Raw genomic sequence first — 22,218 nt, forward strand, 5'->3', positions numbered from 1 at the left:
GGCTACTATTCATAAACTAAAATGTGCCGTGAGTTACTTCAAAAGATAATTGAGGATTTGTGTCATTAGTTGAATATGTGTTTCACTTTCTTGTGCAAGTAGTTTTCTCCTCTGAATAATCGAGCTCAAGGACTAGAATCATGTTATCTGGAACCGGCTATTTTTAACATTCCGTAAAACTTTAAAATGATTATGCTGTATATCACAAGGCTACGTGGGTACTTTGAAAGCATCGTGTAGAGAATAGAAATCACGTTTGGGCCACTGGGCCACTTCGCGCTCACGCAACTAAGCCGTGATATCACTGATGCTTGTCAGGTATGACGTATTACATTGTGCCAATTTATACTTATATTGAATTCAGTAAGTTGGAAAAACAGAAACTTCTAAAAATTGTTTTTACTTGAAGTTAACAAGAAACATCCAAAACATAACACAAATACTGGTTGGTGTCGTAGCACTGATAGCGTTCGTACTTGATTCACAGTTCAGCTTCCTAAGGTAGGCTGAGATTATCTCCTTAGCCTCGAAAGCATAAGTTGAAGAACAGTTTTTTCCTCCTATCACACTTTTTTGGATACAGGCTGTCACTGAGTTTTCCAATTTCCTGAAAGCAAAAAGAAAGAAAACGATGAAAAAATGAAGCCACTTTCGGTTTACATCGTAAGAGACATTCTCGCCAATCATATTTAAACCTTTTGGAAGCAGGATAGGGTAACGCATGGCTCCGAATTAGGACCTTTCCCATTTGTTGCCTTTATTAATGATATTGGCAATAACGATACAACACATTTCATTATACATGGGGATGACGTTACTCTTCTACTTTCTGGACCGAACGCAGATGACTTGACCGTAAAATGTAATAATTTACTTAACCGGCAACCCGCTTGGTATCTCTAATGGGTTACAAATTAATCCGCAAAAAAAAAAAAAATCTATCTTCTGTGCGAAAACCAAACTTCCTAATTCAAACAACGCTATCATGCTTGGCGGGCACGAAATAGAAGTAGTTGACGAACAAAAGATACTCTGTGTCACGTTTTGCTCTAACATTAGCTAGGACACTTACAATAATAAGGTTAACAAAATGCTTGCATCTGCACCAGGAATGATATCCCTCCATGGCGCTTTACTACCTGTTGGCATTAAAGTTCATTTATATTATGCAGTATTTGAATCACGTCTTATTTACTGCAATTTAGTCCGGACAACGACTTCTCACACCCTGAAAAAGGGCAGTTAGTTACATAGAGAATCTTCCTTATCTCTGGCACACTGAACATGCTTTCCGCACATATGTTATTGTTCCTGCATGTATGTATGTATGTATGTATGTATGTATGTATGATTTTTGCATTTTACGTCCCTTCCGCTTCTTATTTCTGTATTTTGTGAATGTCTAACCAGACTCGCATCGTTACAATTTCACAGCAAACCTGCTAACTCTAGGAGCGATCCTACATGGTTGCTCCCAAGGTTCCAGACAAATTATAAATTGCAGGCGTTAGGACACTATTTTTCCTTTATATTAAATAAGTGTACCGACATTCAGCATTACACATTAAGTCAACTACGAAAAGACTTTTATTATGCGCAATTATATTGGCATTTTAATCTAGTAACATTGGCTTCGAATATTCTTATTATATTCTAATGCTATTTGTTATCGTTTTTTCCTTTACTTATTATATTGTATACATACATTATTGTGTAATCACAGTAACTTGTAATAACTATGTCCTTCCTTCTCGTTTTTTTCTGCATTCCTTTATATTTTGTTTATAGCTTCCTCATGCTTTCCTGCTTTGCCGTCATAGTATGTTGACGATTGTATAATTACCATATTGCTGTGTAACATGTTCAACTTTTTGTTATTACTTAGAATAAGCTCTTACGTTCCCATGTATTTCTATGATAATTACGATGTTTTGAAACTGCTCTTTCATCACGGTAGATAGGCGCCTAGTCAAGCTCCTCAAGTCAGCTTTCTGATTCAAGTGGACTAAAGACAGAGAGAAAATGCAACCACAGAACGAAAGAACTTCGAAAGAACTGTCTGGTTTGGTAAAATCACTGTACAAGTCGTTTGTCAGATGGCGTATATCTTTGAAACTCAGTCTTCCACAGAAGCAACAACCGCAACTGACTACAAGACGACCACTGGTGCTTAAGTAAAAATGCGAAGCACAATGTAACAGCTTCGCTTGCAAAATAGAATGCCACCAACCACATATTTTACAAATGCGAGGCGTTCCTTCTTTGACAGTTGTGATTGGCAGTTGGTTTCACGAAAGCTTATTCAGCACTAACAGAAATAGCCGATCGTCATCCATGACTGCTCTAATTGCAATGACTGACGGACCTCCATGTGACACCGGCGGCCTACGAGGAGAACGTGCACGCGCTATTGTGGCACCGTTCTTTCTTGGATGTCCAATTCATTGAAGCGACTAGATGATCTTGCACAAAGCGTGCAGACTCTACTGGAATAGCGTCGATCATTGGCTCAGAAGGCAGTGAAAACAGTCATGTGCTTTTTGAAAACGACTGCCTTTGCGATCGCCTTTGATTACGTGTTGCTTTGAGTGAGTGGCAAACATTCCCAGCCTTCCTCTGTATTTCTGATCTTTTTTTTGCCATTCTAATTTTTCTTAGCTCTAGCGCAGGCGAGTAAACCAGGGGATTGTCTTGTCAACGTCCTTGTCATATTTCTCTCTTTTTCTGTTTTGGTTTTCGTTTTCAACATTCATTAACAATTTACATTTTAAACGCCATTATAAAACGCAAGTGAATGTCTTTGGAACGAAGCTGTCAATGGGAGTTTTGTAATGGCTGTTCTGCGCCAATGGCGTGTGGCTGTGTGCTGGAGCGCTAGGTGTACTCGATCAAACTGGTACGTTTTGAACAAGCGCCCGTGTCAAATGTGAGTGAAAGAACGGCCCGCAACTGCGGCCGGCGTAAAAGCCCCGAAGCAGCCGGAAAACCAAGACGTCGGTGGCAGGCGCGTAGTCGGGTGCGGCTCCGATAATAACTTCTCGTAAGAACAGCCCGTGGGCTCTGCGATTGCTCTCGTTGGCGGGTTTCGCTTCGGCCGCCCGACATGGCGCGCTCTCCACCAAAAAAGTGTAATGCGGTGCGCGCACCTGGCTGCCCTAGGTGGCGTTGGCTGCCGAGGGCTCATAGGTGCCCAGGCGCGCTAGAAGATTCTCGAACCATGTAAGACCACTTGGAGCTGCAAAATAAATATCATCGAATGAATATAAAGGATCGATACGGTAACATCTCCGACGGAGACGATGCACACCGGTGCATCAGAGAAGTTATTGGGGATTACTTCGGCACAAAACAAAGCGTAGTTAGATCCAGCCACAACAAAGAGGCCCGGGAGATCAAAATTTGGCATATCATTCTTTTACTGGAAAAAAAAAGCAGGAGGAAATGTCCCTAATAACACTGCCGCAGGACCCCATGAAATCACAATAGGGCTAGTCGAAAACCTCAGTTCAAAGAGCAAAGCGCTGCTGTCTAATTCCATGGAGCAAATGATTAGAACTAAGAATCCGCCATTCTGGTTGGACGTCACGAGAGCAAAATGAACCTCATCTACAAAGGCAAATGTGATAAGGATAGGATGAGCTCGAACAGGCTAATTCCAGTAACGACGGTGATATATAGAATGGCAATGCAAGCCATAAACTGTCGCAGTGCGTGGAGAAAACTGATGCACGGGGGAACTGTAGAGTGGGTTCGAACCAGACGCACGCTTAGAGGAAATATGTTTGTACTAACTCAGTTTACAGAGATTTGATTAGCTCAGAATAGACTTTTATGAACTTTTATGAATAGACTTTTATGTGTAGGCCGCCGCGGAAGAGGTCTGTGTCACAGAACCATCTGTAAAAACATGTTGGGAATATCCATACATGTAAGCAATGCGTGATAACGCGAAATGCTTGAGCCCAGCAAGCGGCATTTTCGACTTCTTCGTTATTCCAGGGATTGAGAGTCTCACCGTTGGCTTTCTCATCGTCCAGAGTGGATCTTCGGGTATGTCATATGGTTCGAAGTCCGACGACAATAAGTCTTACTGCGACAACACGGCTTCTGAGTAGGCGGCGACGGGCCGTATGCTTGTGATGTTCGTGAGTGGATGATTCCTGTGTCTAGTCAGTAGCCCCAGATGCACTCGCAATGGCTCATGTTGCAGATAAACTCGAACTGGGCACGCACGTGCCTCTGCAATAGTGCCCCAAATAGACACACATCGTGGTAGTCCTAGGCAAATTCTCAGTGCGCGAGCCTGAGCACTTTCATGTGTGCGTACAGCAGTTGTACTAACCCGACAAACTACAGGCGCAATGTAGCGGAAGTAGCCAACAAAATCTGCCTGGTAGAGCTGCTTTTTGATTTTTCAGACATATGTCGAATGATCTGAGTAAAGCTGTCCAGCTTTTTTCTTAATCCAGAGAGGTGGCCAAGATAAGTCACGGTCGATGACTCCGAGAAACTTGTAGTGGGATACCGAAGGTATAATCTTCCCATGAATCATAACAGGGTAGCAGGCCATTGACTTCCGTGTAAATGCCATGGTTACACTTTTTTCCGGTGACAGCTGCAGTCCGTGACTGTTAAGGTATGTCGACGTTATTGACACCGCGCGGTGCAGCTTCGTTTGCACTTGCAAGCGCGTTAAGCTCGTGGTCCATATAAAGATGTCATCTGCGTACACAGAGACGGAGACTGTGCCTGCGTGTTCTTTGACCAGTCCGATGAGAACGACATTGAATAAGGTTGGGCTCAATACACGTCCTTGAGGCACACCACGATAGACGGGGTGGTTCTTTGTTTCACCGTCTGGAGTTGTCATGAATATTGTTCTTTCTTGAAGATAGCTGGCTATCCACTGATGCATACGTCCACCGATGCCACATTCTTCTAGGGAATTTAAAATTGCATCATGCGCAACGTTGTCAAAAGCACCCTTGATATCAAGAAAGCAGTCGTTAATCGATGGCGACAGTATTTCTCACTAAGTCCTCGTCGCCGTATAGGGGTCCAAACACAAACACGATCACCGGGCTGGTACTCCACGCACCGTTGTCGAAGGTTGTAGTGTTGGCTTTCGGTACGCTGCTGGTTCTTGATCTGTAGGGGGGCGAGCTGTCGGGCTTCTTCGGCGCGCTGGAGATAAGTGGCGACGTCAAGATTCTATTCGTCGGTGATGTGCGGCAGCATGGCATCGAGAGTCATCGTCGGGTTCCAGCCGTAAACCAGCTTGAACGGGGTGATCTGCTTTGTTTTTTGCTCCGCCGTGTTGTAAGCGAAGGTTCCGTACGCCAGGATGGCATCCCAGCTCTTGTGTTCGACGTCGACGTACATTGCTAGCATGTCGGCGAGGGTCTTGTTCAGGCGTTCCGTGAGACCATTCGCCTGCGGGTGGTAGGCAGTTGTCCTCCTTCTCCTGTGGCTTGCCTGGCGGTATTGCAGAATGGCGTGGGTTAGCTATGCTGTAAAGGTCGTTCCCCTGTCGGTGATGAGGACTTCTGGGGCACCATGCCGCAGCAGGATGCTCTCGACAAAAAATTTGGCCACTTCGGCTGCGCTACCTTTCTGCAGAGCTTTAGTTTCAGCGAAGTGGGTGAGGTAGTCCGTCGCCACGATTATCCACTTATTTCCTGGATGTTGACGTCGGAAACGGTCCCAAGTCCATCCGGATTCGCTGAAAAGGTAAGTAAGGAGGCTTGATCGGCTGTAGTAATCCCTGTGGCCTTGTCGGTGGTGTCTTGTGTCGCTGACAGTCTAAGCATCTCTTGACGTAACAGGCGACGTCGGCAGTTAGGCGCGGCCAGTAATACCTTTCTTGTATCCTCTATAGCGTCCGCGAGAAACCGAGGTGCCCAGCGGTCGGATCGTCATGTAGGGCGTGCAGTACTTCTGGACGAAGCGCCGACGGAATAACAAGAGGGTAGTTGGCGCGGACTGGTGAGGAGTTTTTCACGAGTAGGTTGTTTTGAAGCGTGAACGAAGACAACCCGTGCTGAAACGGCCTAGGGACAACGTCGGTATTCCCTTCTAAATATTCGACGAGGACTTTTAGCTCCGCGTCTGCTCGTTACTCAACGAAGTCTTCCGCGTTTACTATTCTAAGGAAGGCGCTGCCAATCCGTGTGTGGGGGTATATGTCCTTCTTCGTGATCTTGTTCAGACCACGATAATCGACGCAGAAACGTAAGGTTCAGTCCTTTTTCTTCACCAAGACTACAGGAGATGCCCACGGGCTTTTCGGTGACTGGATGATGTCGTCGCGCAGCATTTCGCCGACTTGTTGCCTTATAGCGTCACGTTCTCGCGTCGAAACTCGGTAAGGTCTCGGGCGGAGTGGTCGAACGCACTCTTCGGTTATTATGCGATGCTTTGCGACTGGTGTTCGTCGAATCCTGGAGGACATCGAAAAGCACTCTTTGTATCGTGGGAGAAGAGTTCTGAGCAGTTGCTGCTTGCTCATGGGGAGGCTTGAATTGATGTCGAAATCTGGTTCGGGAACTATGGCCGTTGATGTAGATGCGGCAGAATCCGAGAGGACAAACACATTGCTGGTTTCCACAACTTGCTTGATGTAAGCGATTATCGTGCCCTCGTTGATGTGCTTGAACTCCTGGCTGAAGTTGGTTAGCATAACTTGCGCTTTCCCTCCGTGCATTCGAGTGATCCCTCTTGCGACGCAAATTTCACGGTCGAGCAGTAGACGTTGGTTACCCTCGATGACACCTTCTACGTCAGCGGGTGTTTCGGTGCCCACGGAAATAATGGTGCTGGTACGCGGCGGGATGCTCACTTGATCTTCGAGCATACTCAAGGCGTTGTGACTACGAGAGCTCTCCTTGGGTAGAACTTCTGCAGCTCCTCCCGTGCGACCGCTCTGATAGCCTAATGTAGGTCGTCGGTGGCCAGTGATTGATCTTCGGCGTAAATTGTAGAGTTCGTTCGGCAGTTGAATTGCCGGTTCCGCATCTGGAGTGCGTTTTCGATGCTGGTGGCCTCGCAAAGAAACTGGTCACGGTCTTCGGTGGACTTCGTACCATTACGGCGAAAAGCTCCTATTTCACGCCACGTATGAGTAGGCGGACTTTCTTCTCTTCAGACATTTCCGAGTCGTCGTGGAGGAATAGATGGCTTATTTCCTCCGTGAATATCGCAGTGGTCTCATTAGGCGCTGCACCCGGGTTTCTAATAGTGCTTGGGTTCGTTCTCGGCGTAAGACGCTTGTGAATGTCTGCAGGAAGCCGCTTTGGAACAGGTCCCACGTCGTTAAGGCGGTTTCTCGGTTCTCGAACCACGTCCTGGCGGCGCCTTCCAATGCGAAAAAGACATCTCGAAGTTCGTCATCGCTGTTCCAGCTGTTAAATGCAGCGACCCCCTCATACGTGTCAACCCATGCTTTCGGGTCCTCGAATGTTGAACCGCGGAACGCCGGAGGCTCCCTGGGCTGCTGCAGCACCATGGAGGACGCTGGGCCTGCTATTGGGCTTGACTGGGCTACGACCTTCCTGGTCGTCTCAGGCAAAAGTCCGTACTCCGGGGGCAGTCTTTGCAGCCTGCGGCTACCTCGCTGGTTCTTGGCGATGTTAGTCTTGTCTACCGCGTTCGGGCTTGGGTCGCGGCTTTGTGGGGGCGTCCGGTACATGAACGCAAAGAACGTCCACCAGATGTAACGTGGTAGTGACGTTAAAGAACACAGTAGTAATACCGTGAAAGATAAAATAAACTTTTATTGGGCGAACCTGTGCCCATAAAAACAGGCTACACTGAAAGCACAACGACAGCGGCGAACACAGTCGGCGATCGTCGAAAATCTGATCAGCGGGTCAAGCGCGTCACCTTTTATACATCAGTCGTCGAATGTTCCAGACTAATCGCTGGGACCTGCGTGTCTTCCACTCAGTTCTACGTTATTCGCGTCGCGTATACATGCAATCAGTTTACACAACGTTCAGTCACAGATAGCGGATGGAACCACGGGTAACATTCCAGAAATTCCTATACATGTAGGCATGTCCTGCGCTTTGCGATAACATTTGTGAGGCGGTGAAAAGTGGTTGCCAGATACAGATAAAGTAGACGTATATATATATATATATATATTGTGCGCACTATTAACGTACTTCGTCGTTTTCATTTGTACATAGCCATCATCATCTTCCCTGTTCGTCGACTTCTTCGCGCATGAGCTGGGGCGTTGCCTTTTTTGGAATAAACAGCGGTGGACAACTTGGCCGGTCTCGGTATTATAAAGTGGTGGAGGTACATCAAGACCCCGACGTCCTCTCGCGTTCCCGTCCTCCCTGGAGCTCCGTTCCGGTCGCCGACTGCGCCCAGGTACCCCTACAACGATGGACACTTCCAACCCCGGCCCTTCCGGCGCCTCTAACCCTACCACACAGACGACCCCGCCAGCGGCGCCCTCTTGGACTGTTAGCGCGATAACCCTGTCCTTGCGGGACTCCGCAGTGATGACGTCGACAATTGAATCGACCACTACGACCGTGTGAGTTCTTGCAACAAGTGGAACGACATCCAGAAATTGAGGCACGACGCATTCTACTTGACCGGTGTTGTCAATACGTGGTATTTCAACCATGAATCCGACATCGTGGATTGGTCTTCGTTTACGTCCAAGCTGCGGCAAATATTCGCTGCCTCGTCTGGCCGTGCAGAAGTCGCCAAACAGAAGCTGGGAACGCGCCTCCAATTTCCACAAGAGTCTTACACCTCATACATGGAGGATGTCTTGGCTCTGTGCCTCCGTGCGAATCCTAGCATTACGGAAGCTAAACGCGTTCGCCACATCTTAAAAGGTATTGGGTCTGTCGCGTTCAACGCCTTAATCGTGCAAAATCCGGCTTCTGTCCAAGCCATCACTTCCACGTGTCAACGCCTAGACGAGCTGCAGTCTATTCGTCTTCCACATGACAGCAGCGATCCTCAGGTTCCCCATTCTCCAGATCTACGTGCTCTTATCCGCACCCTAATCCACGAAGAGCTTCAACTACAAGACCTAAGACGTCCACCTGCTGCCTGCTCCACAACCCCCACCTTCGACTTGCGCGAGGTCGTAAAGCAAGAGTTGACAGCAATGACTACACCTACGGCGTATCTTGCTCCGGTAGCGCGCCCCACACCTACCAACGCGGATGTTGCTTCGCTACCCACATCTACCGTGACCTCCGTGCCTACTGACATCCGTGCCTATGACCATTTGGCTTCGATGAGAACCAGAGCACTTGCTGCGCCATCCTGCCCTCAGTGGCGTCCACCTCGTCCTGTTTGTTTTTACTGTGGTATACGCGGCCATATATCTCGCTTCTGCCGCCGTCGCCAGCAGGATGAAAGACGAGGCTAAGCAGAGCACGAGAGAGACCGCACTCGCCGACCAGACGCCTACTATCCCGCATCGTACTCGTTCCCTCAACACCGTTCTCCGTCTCCTCCAGCTGCTGCCTCTTAGTTCCCGTTCGGCCAGACGTCGTTCTCCATCGCCTTACCGGCGCTCAACATCACCGCTTCGCCCCACTTCCCATCTTGTCGACCAGCACTCGGAAAACTAACTGTTGCAGTTTTTGGAGGGGAAACTGCTTCTTATCAGTCTTCAAAATTCCTCCTGTTCGCCTGGCCAACATGCGTTCTGTAAAAGTCGAAGGTGTTCCCGTGTCAGCTCTCATCGATACCGGTGCCGCCGTTTCTGTTCTTCGTAGTGATCTGTGTTCCCGGCTCCAGAAAGTCAAAATGCCTTATCTTGGACCTATTTTGCGTGGTGCTAGTAATTCATTCATTCACCCCGACGGACAGCGTACTGCTCGTGTTCTCATCGACGGCATACGCCACCATATGGAGTTTCTAATCCTTCCAACATATATCCATGAACTTATACTGGGTTGGGACTTTTTGTTTACTTATTTATTACAAATACTTTAAGAGCCTGAGGGCATTACAGAAAGGATGGGTAACGAATATACAAGTGTGCAATAATACAATTTATGATGATACAAGTTAACCAAATAAGTAATTTTCAATGGCACTTCTGAACTTAGTGTCGACAATGGCAGCGATGGATGCAGGAAGGTGGTTCCATTCTGCGCTGGTTTTGGGAATCAAAGAATAATTATATAAGTTGGTTCGGCAAAATGGCACACCAACCTTGAACTTGTGGTCCACACGCGATGAAATGTGCGTCGGTTGAAGGAAAAGATAGCTTTTTAACATTTCATTTTGATGATAGATTTTGTGAAAGAGGCAGAGACGAAGAAATTTACGACGTAAAGACAGATCAGGCAGGTTTAGTGTGTTCTTCATAGTGGATACAGAAGCGTAGCTGGAATAATTCGATAGAATAAACCGGGCTGCGCGATTCTGAACAGATTCAAGGGAAGCGATTAGTATGGATTGACTGGGGTCCCATATGCTAGAAGCATATTCTAGTTTTCGACGGACTAAAGTTTTATAAAGAATTAATTTTAAGGAAGACGGCGCTTTGGAAAAGTTACGGCGCAGTGTCAGGATTGGGGGCTCAATCCCATCGCTCGTGATCTGTTGTCAAGATTGGAGTCGGGCATGAATTAGAAGGTAGCTGGCCCATGCCGACGTCCAACTTATCCACGCTGAGGACGTTGTGAAGGGAAGGACTGCTTCTCATCGACAACGAGGAATATGGGTTTATTTACAGCATTTATATCAGTCTAACATGACTGTTTGAGAAAGTACATCAGTCTAACATGACTGCTTGAGGGAAGGTCTCAGTCCAACATGACTGTTTAAGAGAAGTGTGTCCAGCATCCGCACAACAGCAGTTTTTAAACACTCGGTCCTCCCGCGATACAAGGCGACGCGAACGTTCGTTTGGTGATCGCAAACTAGCCGCCTCTCCGCAGGACGGTCTACACGCACAAAAGCACACGTTCGAAGGTCCGGAACCGACGTCAGAGGGGCCCCGTAGAATTCGGAGCCATTCTGGGTAGCGCGTTGGGGAGTTTGGGAACAATAGTTGGCCCGCCGAACTTATTCCGTCACAAAGTCGATTTAGACACGCTGTGGCTAGAAGTTGGCGGCGACGCTCCCGGTATGTTGCCGTCATAGTCGTAAGTGAGTGGCAATCTTGCACTGCAGCTCGCCGTTCTAAACAGCGCCGGGATGTTGCCGCTATAGTCGTAAGTGGGGGGCAATCTTGCACTGCAGCTGGCCGTTCTTAACAGCAGGTAGCCAAGAGTGCGGTTAGCATTGCGGGTTACGTAATCGACGTGCATGTTCCAGGATAGGTCATTAGTAATTTTAATGCCAAGGTATTTGTAAGGGTCAATGGGATTCAAGGGGGCCCCTTTAAGGTAATAACTGTGGTTTGTACTGTGAGGGCGCCGGGTTATTCTCATGGTTTTACATTTATTTACGTTTAGTTGCATAAGCCATTTGTCACACCATAGAGATAATTGATCGAGATCTTTTTGGATATTTAGTGAATCAGATAAATTTGTTATTTTATTGCAAATTACGCAGTCATCTGCTAAAAGCTTAATTGAGGAAATTGAGGAAAGAAGAATACTCTCAGGAACATCATCTATATATACAAGAAACAACAAAGGGCCCAGTACAGACCCCTGTGGTACACCGGACGTACCAGAAGAAAAATCAGAAGAATAATCGTTAGCAGTTACATATTGAGTACGGTTTGGAAGAAAGTCTTTAATCCAGGTAAATACGCTAGTGTCGATATTAAGTTTACTAAGCTTGAAAAGGAGTAAGTCCTGAGGTACTGAGTCAAATGCCTTAGCGAAATCGAGAAAAATGCAGTCTATGTCGAAACCGAGGTCAGTAGCTATAAATAGATCATTAGTAAACGTTAGTAGTTGGGTCTCACACGAAAGCATTTTCCTAAATCCATGTTGGGAATTAGTAAAGAAAGAATTGTTTTCCAAAAATTCAATTAGCTGCGAATGTATGATGTGTGTTATCATTTTGTATGGTATGCTAGTCAGTGAGATCGGACGATAGTTATCTGCTGAATGAGCATTACCCGATTTGAAGATAGGGACTTCCTACATTCTGCTTCAGCCATCATTTCATGTATAGAGGAAGTTGTCCATATCACGGATACAGCGCTTGCACCTGTTACGGACTCTTCATTTTCATGCGTGAACTTGGCCATCGCTGCAGACTACGTCCTGCGTCCTGGTCACGAATACGTTGTAGCCGTAACATCCAGTCAGATTGCCGACGGAGACGCTCTAGTTGCCCCTTCTTCCCGCTGTACTTCTCGCGGAATTCTCATTGCCACCTGTCTCGTCCAGTTTTCACGTGGCCGCGCCCTCTGTCTGCTTGCAACACGGCCCCAGATCCAGTGATGCTGCTTAAAGGGATGACTGTGGCAACGCTCGCTGACACTCAACCTATCTCTATAGTTACGTTTTGCCCTTCCTCATCGCCAGCACCAACCTCATGTTTGGATTCTTCTTTCCCTCCTCCAGCAATTTTTGGTTCTGACCTAACAGCCGCGCATACCGAAGCCTTACTTGTGGTCTTGGCAAAGCACAATGTTTTGATAGCTGTTCCCCTGTGTTGAGCCAAACTTCTGTGGCTACACACCGCATCGAAACAGATGGTTCCGCTATAATACAACGACGCCCCTATTGTGTATCGCCGTCCAAACGCAAGATAATTGAACAACAGGTTGCTGACATGCTTGCGCGGAAGATAATACGACCTTCATCAAGCCCATGGGCTTCTCCCGTGGTTCTGGTAAAGAAAAAAGATGGCTCCGTTCGCTTTTGCGTCCATTATCGAGCGCTCAATAAGATCACACGCAAGGACGTATATCCGATACCTCGAATTGACAACGCTTTGGACACACTACAAGGGGCGGAGTATTTCTTCAGCATTGATCTTCGATCAGGATATTGGCAAATTGCGATGAACAAGACTGACAAAGAAAAAACCGCATTCGCTACACCAGACGGACTTTATGAATTTAACGTGATGCCTTTTGGCTTGTAACGCTCCTGCCACATTTGAGCGCATGATAGACAACGTACTTCGTTGTCTAAAATGGAAGACCTGCCATTGTTATCTGGACGATATTGTCATCTTTTCGTCTGACTTCAGCCAACATTTTCATCGATTAGAGGAAGTTCTCAAGTGCCTTGCAAATGCTGGTCTCCAGATCAATAAAAAAATGCAAATTTGCAAGCAAGAGCATTAAAGTAATAGGCCACGTCGTCTCAAAAGATGGCATCCAGCCAGACCCCGAAAACATTAGTGCTGTTCTTCAGTTTCCTCGCACCCAGCAACAGAAAGATCTACGCAGTTTCCTCGGCTTGGCGTCATATTTTCGTCGATTTATACGCAAGCTACTGGTTAGCGGTGCCTCTTTCACATGGACTATAGCGACTGCGAGTCGGCTTTTGCAGCTCTTAAGCGGCATCTTACTTCCGGACCAGTGCTTCACCACTTCGATAGTCGATCCCCAACCACACTCCATACTGACGCAAGCGCGCAAGGTATTGGCGCAGTACTTCTGAAACGTAATGCAGCCTCTAAAGAGCAAGTCATAGCATATGCCAGTCGAACACTTTCTCCAGCTGAACGGAACTATACCATTACAGAGCAAGAGTGCCTTGCTATCGTTTAGTCGATTCAGAAATTTCGCCCATACCTTTACGGCCGCCACTTCATCATCGTCACCGACCATCATGCTCTGTGTTGGCTGTCATCAATGAAAAACATGTCAGGACGCTTAGGACGCTGGATACTCTGCTTGCAGGAATATGACTTTGCAATAACTTACAAGTCTGGAAAAAGTCATCATGATGCAGACGCATTGTCTCGCTGCCCACTCTCGCTCTCTCCCGGTAACGCACCGTCGTCTTCCGCACCACGTTGTTCCGATGTTACGCCTGCCTCACACCAGCTCTCGATAACGCCCCTGGACCAAGTTGCGCGTTCATCACGGTCTGATTTCGTGTCGCTTCTGTTGGCCGACTCCTACTGTCGAGCTCTCATGGATCGCCTTAGTGGGTTCGCCGAACCACCCAACAGCCGCTTGCGACGCCAACTTCGACAATTCCGCCTTCAAGATGGCATGCTACATCGCTACGTTTACCACCCAACAGGTCAACCGTGGGTCCCAGTTCTGCCTCGCTGTCTTTGCCTGCGAGTATTAGAGGCACTTCACGACGACGTATCGGCTGGCCCCTTAGGCTTCTACAAGACTTACGACCGCATCAAGACCCGCTGCTTCTGGCCTGGCCTATCCACAACGGTGGCCAAATACATTGCCTCTTGTGCGTCATGTCAGCACCGCAAACGCTCGACATCCCCTCCTACCGGTTTCTTACAACCTCTCCCTTGCCCGGACGCACCTTTTCAATTCCTTAGTATGGATTTGTATGGTCCCTTGCGGTTGACACCCTCCGGTCACCGTTCGATTGTGACCTCGGTTGACCATTTAACAAGATATGCCGAGACTGCCCCTCTGCGATACGGTACCCCTTCTGAGGTCGCCGACTTTTTCTTGAGCTCCATCGTCTTGCGCCACGGGGCTCCTCGCGTTCTTCTCAGTGACCGTGGCAAGGCGTTCATTTCCGAAGATCTCGAGGAAGCTCTTTGGGCCGCTAATACCGTCCACAAATCTACTTCTATCTATCATCCGCAAACCAACGGCCTTACTGAGCGCTTCCACCGTACGCTGTCTGACATGATTTCCACGTACATCCGTCCTGACCACACTGACTGGGATAAAATTCTTCCTTTTGTTACATTCGCATTTAATACTGCTTTTTGATATTGTGAATATGGTCTATTGTTGAATAGCCTTTACGGAATCCTGCCTGGTCCTTTGGTTGACGGAAATCTAAGGTGTTCCTGATTCTATTTGCAATTACCTTAGTAAATACTTTGTAGGCAACAAGACAGTAAACTGATCGGTCTATAATTTTTCAACTCTTTGGCGTCCCCTTTCTTATGGATTAGGATTATATTAGCGTTTTTCCAAGATTCCGGTACGCTCGAAGTCCTGAGGCATTGCGTATACAGGGTGGCCAGTTTCTCTAGAACAATCTGCCCACCATCCTTCAACAAATCTGCTGTTACCAGATCCTCCCCAGCTGCCTTCCCCCTTTACATAGCTCCCAAGGCTGTCTTTACTTCTTCCAGCGTTACTTGTGGGATTTCGGATTCCTCTAGACTATTCTCTCTTCCATTATCATCGTGGGTTCCACTCGTGCTGTATAAATCTCTATAGAACTCCTCAGCCACTTGAACTATCTCATCCATATTAGTAATGATATTGCCGGCTTTGTCTCTTAACGCAGACATCTGATTCTTGCAAATTCCTAGTTTCTTCTTCACTGCTGTTAGGCTTCCTCCGTTCCTGAGAGCATGTTCAATTCTATCCATAATATACTTCCTTACGTCAGCTGTCTTACGCTTGTTGATTAACTTCTAAAGTTCTGTGAGTTCTATTCTAGCTGTAGGGTTAGAGGCTTTCATACATTGGCGTTTCTTGATCAGATCTTTCGTCTCCGGCGATAGCTTACTGGTATCCTCTCTAACGGAGTTACCATCGACTTCTATTGCACACTCCTTAATGATGCCCACATGATTGTCGTTCATTGCTTCAACACTAAGGTCCTCTTCCTGAGTCAAAGCCGAATACCTGTTCTGTAGCTTGATCTGGAATTCCTCTATTTTCCCTCTTACCGCTAACTCATTGGTCGACTTCTTATGTACCAGTTGCTTCCGTTCCCTCCTCAGGTCTAGGCTAATTCGAGTTCTTACCATCCTATGGTCACTGCAGCGCACCTTGCTGAGCACGTCCACATATTGTATGATGCCAGGGCTAGCGCAGAGTTTGAGGTCTATTTCATTTCTAGTCTCGCCGTTCGGGCGAGACTAGACTATATATAAAGGTTGGCGGAATATAACCAACCTTTATATATAGCTTTCATTGATTACGAGAAAGCGTTAGATTCAGTCGAAACCTCAGCAGTCATGGAGGCATTGCGGAATCAGGGTGTAGACGAGCCGTATGAAGAAATACTGAAAGATATCTATAGCGGCTCCACAGCCACCGTAGTCCTCCATAAAGAAAGCAACAAAATGCCAATAAAGGAAGGCGTCAGGCAGGGAGATACGATCTCTCCGATGCTATTCACAGCGTGTTTACAGGAGGTATTCAGAGACCTGGATTGGGAAGAATTGGGGATAAGAATTAATGGAGAATACCTTTGTAACTTGCGATTCGCTGATGATATTGCCTTGCTTAGTAACTCAGGGGACCAACTGCAATGCATGCTCACTGACCTGGAGAGGCAAAGCCGAAGGGTGGGTCTAAAAATTAATCTGCAGAAAACTAAAGTAATGTTTAACAGTCTCGGAAGGGAACAGCAGTTTACAATAGGTAGTGAGGCACTGGAAGTGGTAACGGAATACATCTACTTAGGACAGGTAGTGACTGCGGATCCGGATCATGAGACTGAAATAATCAGAAGAATAAGAATAGGCTGGGGTGCGTTTGGCAGGCATTCTCAGATCATGAACAGCAGGTTGCCATTATACCTCAAGAGAAAAGTTTATAACAGCTGTGTCTTACCAGTACTCACGTACGGGGCAGAAACCTGGAGGATTACGAAAAGAGTTCTACTTAAATTGAGGATGACGCAACGAGCTATGGAAAGAAGAATGATTGATGTAACGTTAAGGGATAAGAAAAGAGCAGATTGGGTGAGGGAACCAACGCGAGTTAATGATATCTTAGTTGAAATCAAGAAAAAGAAATGGGCATGGGCAGGACACGTAATGAGGAGGGAAGATAACCGATGGTCATTAAGAGTTACGGAATGGATTCCAAGGGAAGGAAAGCGTAGCAGAGGTCGGCAGAAAGTTAGGTGGGCGGATGAGATTAAGAAGTTTGCAGGGACAACATGGCCACAATTAGTACATGACCGGGGTAGTTGGATAAGTATGGGAGGGGCCTTTGCACTGCAGTGGGCATAACCAGGCTGCTGCTGCTGATGATGATATTGCTATTCGACGGACTACCGGCTACAGCCCTTTCTTCCTTGTATAAGAACGATCTCCTTCCACCATATTCGACAGAGAATTCTTTATAGCACCTTCTTCGCCTAACGCGTCGCTTCCAGAAGATTTTGCTGCCCCAATTGCACATTGACGTCAAATCGCCCGGGAAAGCACACAAGTTACCCAAGCTGAGCGCAAACGTCACTGCGACGAGAAACGCCGTAACGTACGTTTTCACCCTGGAGACCAAGTCCTGCTTTGGACTCCAGTCCGCACTCCAGACCTCTGTGAGAAGTTCATTCAACACTACATTGGCCCATACACCGTTGTGCAGCAAACATCTGCAGTGAACTATCTCGTCCGCCCAGTACACTCTGTCACTGGCCGGCGCCGCCGGAATGCCGAAATTGTTCATGTCTCGCGGATGAAGCCCTTCACTCCCCGTTTAGATAACCTCTAATCTGCGGCCAGGCTGGCCGCTTCCATGACGGGGGGAAGTTAGTGTAAGCACTATTAACGTACTTCGTCGTTTTCGTTTGTAACTTCTTCGCGCATCAGCGGGGGTGTTGCCTTTTTGGGAATAAACAGCGTTGGACAAGTTGATCGGTCTCGGTAGTATAATATATATATATATATATATATATATATATATATATATATATATATATATATATCATCATCAGCCTGGTTACGCCCACTGCAGGGCAAAGGCCTCTCCCATACTTCTCCAACTGCCCCGGTCATGTACTAATTGTGGCCATGTTGACCCGCCAAACTTCCTAATCTCATCTGCCCACCTAACTTTCTGTCGCCCCCTGCTACGCTTTCCTTCCCTCGGAATCCAGTCCGTAACCCTTAAGGACCATCGGTTATCTTCCCTCCTCATTACATGTCCTGCCTATGCCCATTTCTTTTTCTTGATTTCAACTAAGATGTCATTAACGCGCGTTTGTTCCCTCACCCAATCTGCTCTTTTCTTATCCCTTAATATTACACCTATCACTCTTCTTTCCATAGTTCGTTGCGTCGTCCTCAATTTAAGTAGAACCCTTTTCGTAAGCCTCCAGGTTTCTGCCCCGTACGTGAGTACTGGTAAGACACAGCTGTTATAAACTTTTCTCTTGAGGGATAATGGCAACCTGCTGTTCATGATCTCAGAATGCCTGCCAAACGCACCCCAGCCCATTCTTATTCTTCTGATTATTTCGCTCTCATGATCCGGATCAGCAGTCACTACCTGTCCTAAGTAGATGTATTCCCTTACCACTTCCAGTGCCTCGCTACCTATCGTAAACTGCTGTTCCCTTCCGAGACTGTTAAACATTACTTTAGTTTTCTGCAGATTAATTTTTAGTCCCACCCTTCTGCTCTGCCTCTCCAGGTCAGTGAGCATGCATTGCAGTTGGTCCCCTGAGTTACTAAGCAAGGCAATATCATCAGCGAAGCGCAAGTTACTAAGGTATTCTCCATTTACTCTTATCCCCAATTCTTCCCAATCCAGGTCTCTGAATACCTCCTGTAAACATGCTGTGAATAGCATTGGAGAGATCGTATCTCCCTGCCTGACGCCTTTCTTTATAGGGATTTTGTTGCTTTCTTTATGGAGGACTACAGTGGCTGTGGAGCCGCTATAGATATCTTTCAGTATTTTTACGTACGGCTCGTCTACACCCTGATTCCGCAATGCCTCCATGACTGCTGAGGTTTCGACTGAATCAAACGTTTTCTCATAATCAATGAAAGCTATATATAATGGTTGGTTATATTCCGCACATTTCTCTATCCCCTGATTGATAGTGTGAATATGATCTATTGTTGAGTAGCCTTTACGGAATCCTGCCTGGTCCTTTGGTTGACGGAAGTCTAAGGTGTTCCTGATGCTATTTGCAATTACCTTAGTAAATACTTTGTAGGCAAGGGACAGTAATATATATATATATATATATATATATATATATAATGTGGTAATGTTTATTCAATCTATAATATACACAACATCGACAGCACTTCTGCAGGAACCGGAAACTGCAGCACTCGCAAGATGTAGGGCGACCACTTTTAATAATGTGCCCCGCTGTACATAGGCACAATGCTCACCCCTCTATACTACTAACCCGCTGATGAAATTCTGCTCTAAACTGAACACGGCAGCATCCAAGTCGTGCAAACCGCATACGTAGGAGGTCACCATTTATTTCGTCGGACGAATATTTTGTACGAAATATTCAATGTTATTGAATACTGAATCTTAAATCTCCAGTAGACTAAAGGAACGCGCGCTCATGCATTATTTTGTTTGCCTACAACATTGTCAAGAAAGTCAAAAAACTCTTTAGGCGAAAGCTTGTAAAAAAATCACACTTTTCCTATTAATTACAACACAATATGTTACTTTATGTTATCGTTCATATTGACGATACTGTTAATTAATAGCCTGTGACGAAACTACGCACAATAAGCGCACTAACCTGCAGTCTCCTGAAGTCCAGTCGGGTGCGAAAAATTTTTTCTCGATATTCATTATGTCTGCGCTCTCCGCGCACTGTGCAAATCCGGGTATGTCCCAGCAGTGGGCTGATTTTATCAAATCTGAAATTGTAAATTTGTCCCGAAGTAAGTGGCGTTCTAGAGCCCTTCCATTCAACCTCTTAAGATCAGCTAAGCCCTGTAACAAGAGCTGGTTATTTTAAAATGACCAGAAAAGATGTAGTCATAATCGAACCAACACTCCTTTAGATTTGCCGGCTGGTCTAGGTTGAGCTTGACGATGTAATGATATGTCCATGATCAGAGCTTGAGTAATTGATAGGACAAAGGGTAATAAAAGGAATTGCACAACACGAGACAGCGCACTGCTTAGCGTACTGAGTACCGGGTAACTTGCGCCAAAATTAAATATATATATATATATATATATATATATATATATATATATATATATATATATATATATATATATATATATATATATATATATATATATATATATATATCTATGTCAATGCCACGTGGCTGGACAGGACCAAGGTAATGTTGTTTGCCGTCGCTTGTAACATGTCAGAATATTTTTTTTGACATAAATAAATAATTAGTTATTAAAACTTAACCAATTACCGAAGCATAATTTTCAGAGCAAATGTGTCAATGACAAAAATATAGACTAACCGGACAAATTTTCTGTCCAGCTTTATGCTGCTCAACACGTCACAGATAATAGTTTTTCCCATGCACGAAATAAAACCCCTGAAAAAAGAAAATGTGCCGCGCAACTTGAGCACTAAAAAGCTGAATCAGTAATTTTTAGGGTTGTTTACAAATTTGTCGTTGACAGTTTTCTTCCGAATATAATATTTCAAAAGTCGAGTAAATAATGAGTGAATATGAACTTGCAGCAAAATATAGTCTGGCTTGCTCCATTACGGATACCCATTACCTCGGTTCTGTCCAGTTACGTGGTACTTGCACTTTTTTTCATATTCTGCCTCAAGTGGGACACATGGAGCGTTCGGCAGTGGTAATATGTAGGACCAAAATTTAAAATAAGCTCTTAGACTAAAATTGCTCGCAAGAGAAAATTCCAGCCACTGGTGATGTTGGACATATTAATTAGTAAAGGTACCCGGTCAATGGTAAAGAGCGCATACGAAGAAAAAAAGTTCGTTACTTCGGCCCCAGATAACCTGACAGCCGCTCCACGTGATGGCTCGTCTCAAGGACGCTGGCCAGTATACGTGCACTAAAAACTTAGTTTATCGTTCACGGTATGGCTCGCACGTCGTCGGTCTCAGTCGATAGACGGCGATGATGATGTAGCAATAACGTGGCTAAATACTTATTCACCTCAACGAAATTGCTTTTTTAGCTCTTAGAGACGTTTTAGCGGCTTTTTCAGTGACATAAATGACGACTAAATGGTCCCGCTAAAATTTTTCTACTACGGCTTTGTTCATCGTCGAGCTCCCATTTCATCTCATGGTGGAATTGAAAAATAATGACCAAATTGCTAGCATATCCCGAAACTCAAACGTCAAACACTTTCACGCTTTGCTCAGACTTTGCCAACTTAAATCACATGCTTGGCAGTGCCCGGAGTTACGGGGCGACTAGGACGTCGTCCAAGTCCAGATTTTGAAGTCCAACTATGGGCAGTCCAATGGGCCCGTGACGTGGCGGAGAAGGAGCGGCCTGCTCCGTGCTAGGACGCGTTCCGATGGACCTCAATAAAGTTTTTCCATCCATCCATCCATCCATCCATTCCTAGGAGATTGTTATCGAGATGACTTGGTGACATTTCGCCAAAAAAAATTTGTTTAGCCCAATCTGGCAACCTAAATTTGTCGAAAAATGTTACCAACAGTGCTTTTATCGCCTAACGTGGTCGCACCTTTAAGCATGTATATATGCTTTTATGCCCATGCTTATCGAAGCCAAGTCAGACTGCACTGTGTCAATAAATCGATAAAAAATATACACCCTAAAGTAAAGCAGCGTTATGAGATTTAGCCATTAGCAAATTATAGATCTGTCCCGCTGACATCTCTATATATCTGTACTTCGTTGACCCTTGCGTTATCTCGAACAGAGAGTAATCGAGTAAAAAGCTTCGCGTAAGTGCTTAACTGCCGGCAGAGGAGCATGAAGGGCGTGAAAAAAATGTTTAGTTAGCCATCGTCGCCACGAATCCTGCCAGAAATATGGATAGGCTTTATTTGTAACCTTGCGTTTGCTAACTAAGTTCACCACAACCTTTTCGGGAGCGTATTTTGAATGCATCGTTGGAGGGTGCATTGCCGACGTTTAAAGCAGGCTGCATGATTCTTGGGTCAGGGTTCCAGCAAGTAGAAAAGGGTGACAAAACGCAAGGACTCACCAGTTAAAACTTTTCCGGCGTTGTCACAGAGCATAGACATTGCGTGGTCGTACGCTCCAGCCAAGCGATCCCAGCCATTCTTTTCTGTTGCCGTGCAAAATCTCATGTCGAGGCTCCTTAGGCAAGACTTGGACCACTCACCGTTCCTAAACAAGAATTGATTGCAATGTCACATTTATCAACACTTCTTAAGATAGAACACAGCCGTATTGTATAGGGTTGTAGTTGGTCCTACAACGACACAATCTTCGAAACACATGTGCATCGTTGCAATTTTTTAAGCA

At 46.0% G+C, this 22,218-nt stretch overlaps 1 protein-coding gene across 2 annotated transcripts in view; it reads right to left on the reverse strand.

Annotated features, from left to right (window-relative positions):
* Positions 1 to 384: 384 nt before the first annotated feature.
* Positions 385 to 22,218, reverse strand: part of LOC126539811 (uncharacterized) — a 152,473-nt gene continuing 130,639 nt past the window's right edge. The window contains exons 7-10 of one of the 2 annotated variants that reach the window (XM_055075744.2): positions 21,935 to 22,080; positions 19,533 to 19,653; positions 3,147 to 3,235; positions 526 to 607 (exon numbers count right to left, since the gene is read on the reverse strand). In XM_055075744.2, coding sequence (XP_054931719.1) covers positions 3,181 to 3,235; positions 19,533 to 19,653; positions 21,935 to 22,080 — 322 coding nt within the window. In that variant the 3' untranslated portion in view covers positions 526 to 607; positions 3,147 to 3,180. Of the gene's footprint in view, positions 608 to 3,146; positions 3,236 to 19,532; positions 19,654 to 21,934; positions 22,081 to 22,218 lie in introns of both variants that reach the window. The other variant, XM_050186638.3, reaches the window with a different exon arrangement.

The sequence above is a fragment of the Dermacentor andersoni genome, chromosome 2 (assembly GCF_023375885.2).
Source record: "Dermacentor andersoni chromosome 2, qqDerAnde1_hic_scaffold, whole genome shotgun sequence".
Classification (NCBI taxonomy): domain Eukaryota; kingdom Metazoa; phylum Arthropoda; class Arachnida; order Ixodida; family Ixodidae; genus Dermacentor; species Dermacentor andersoni.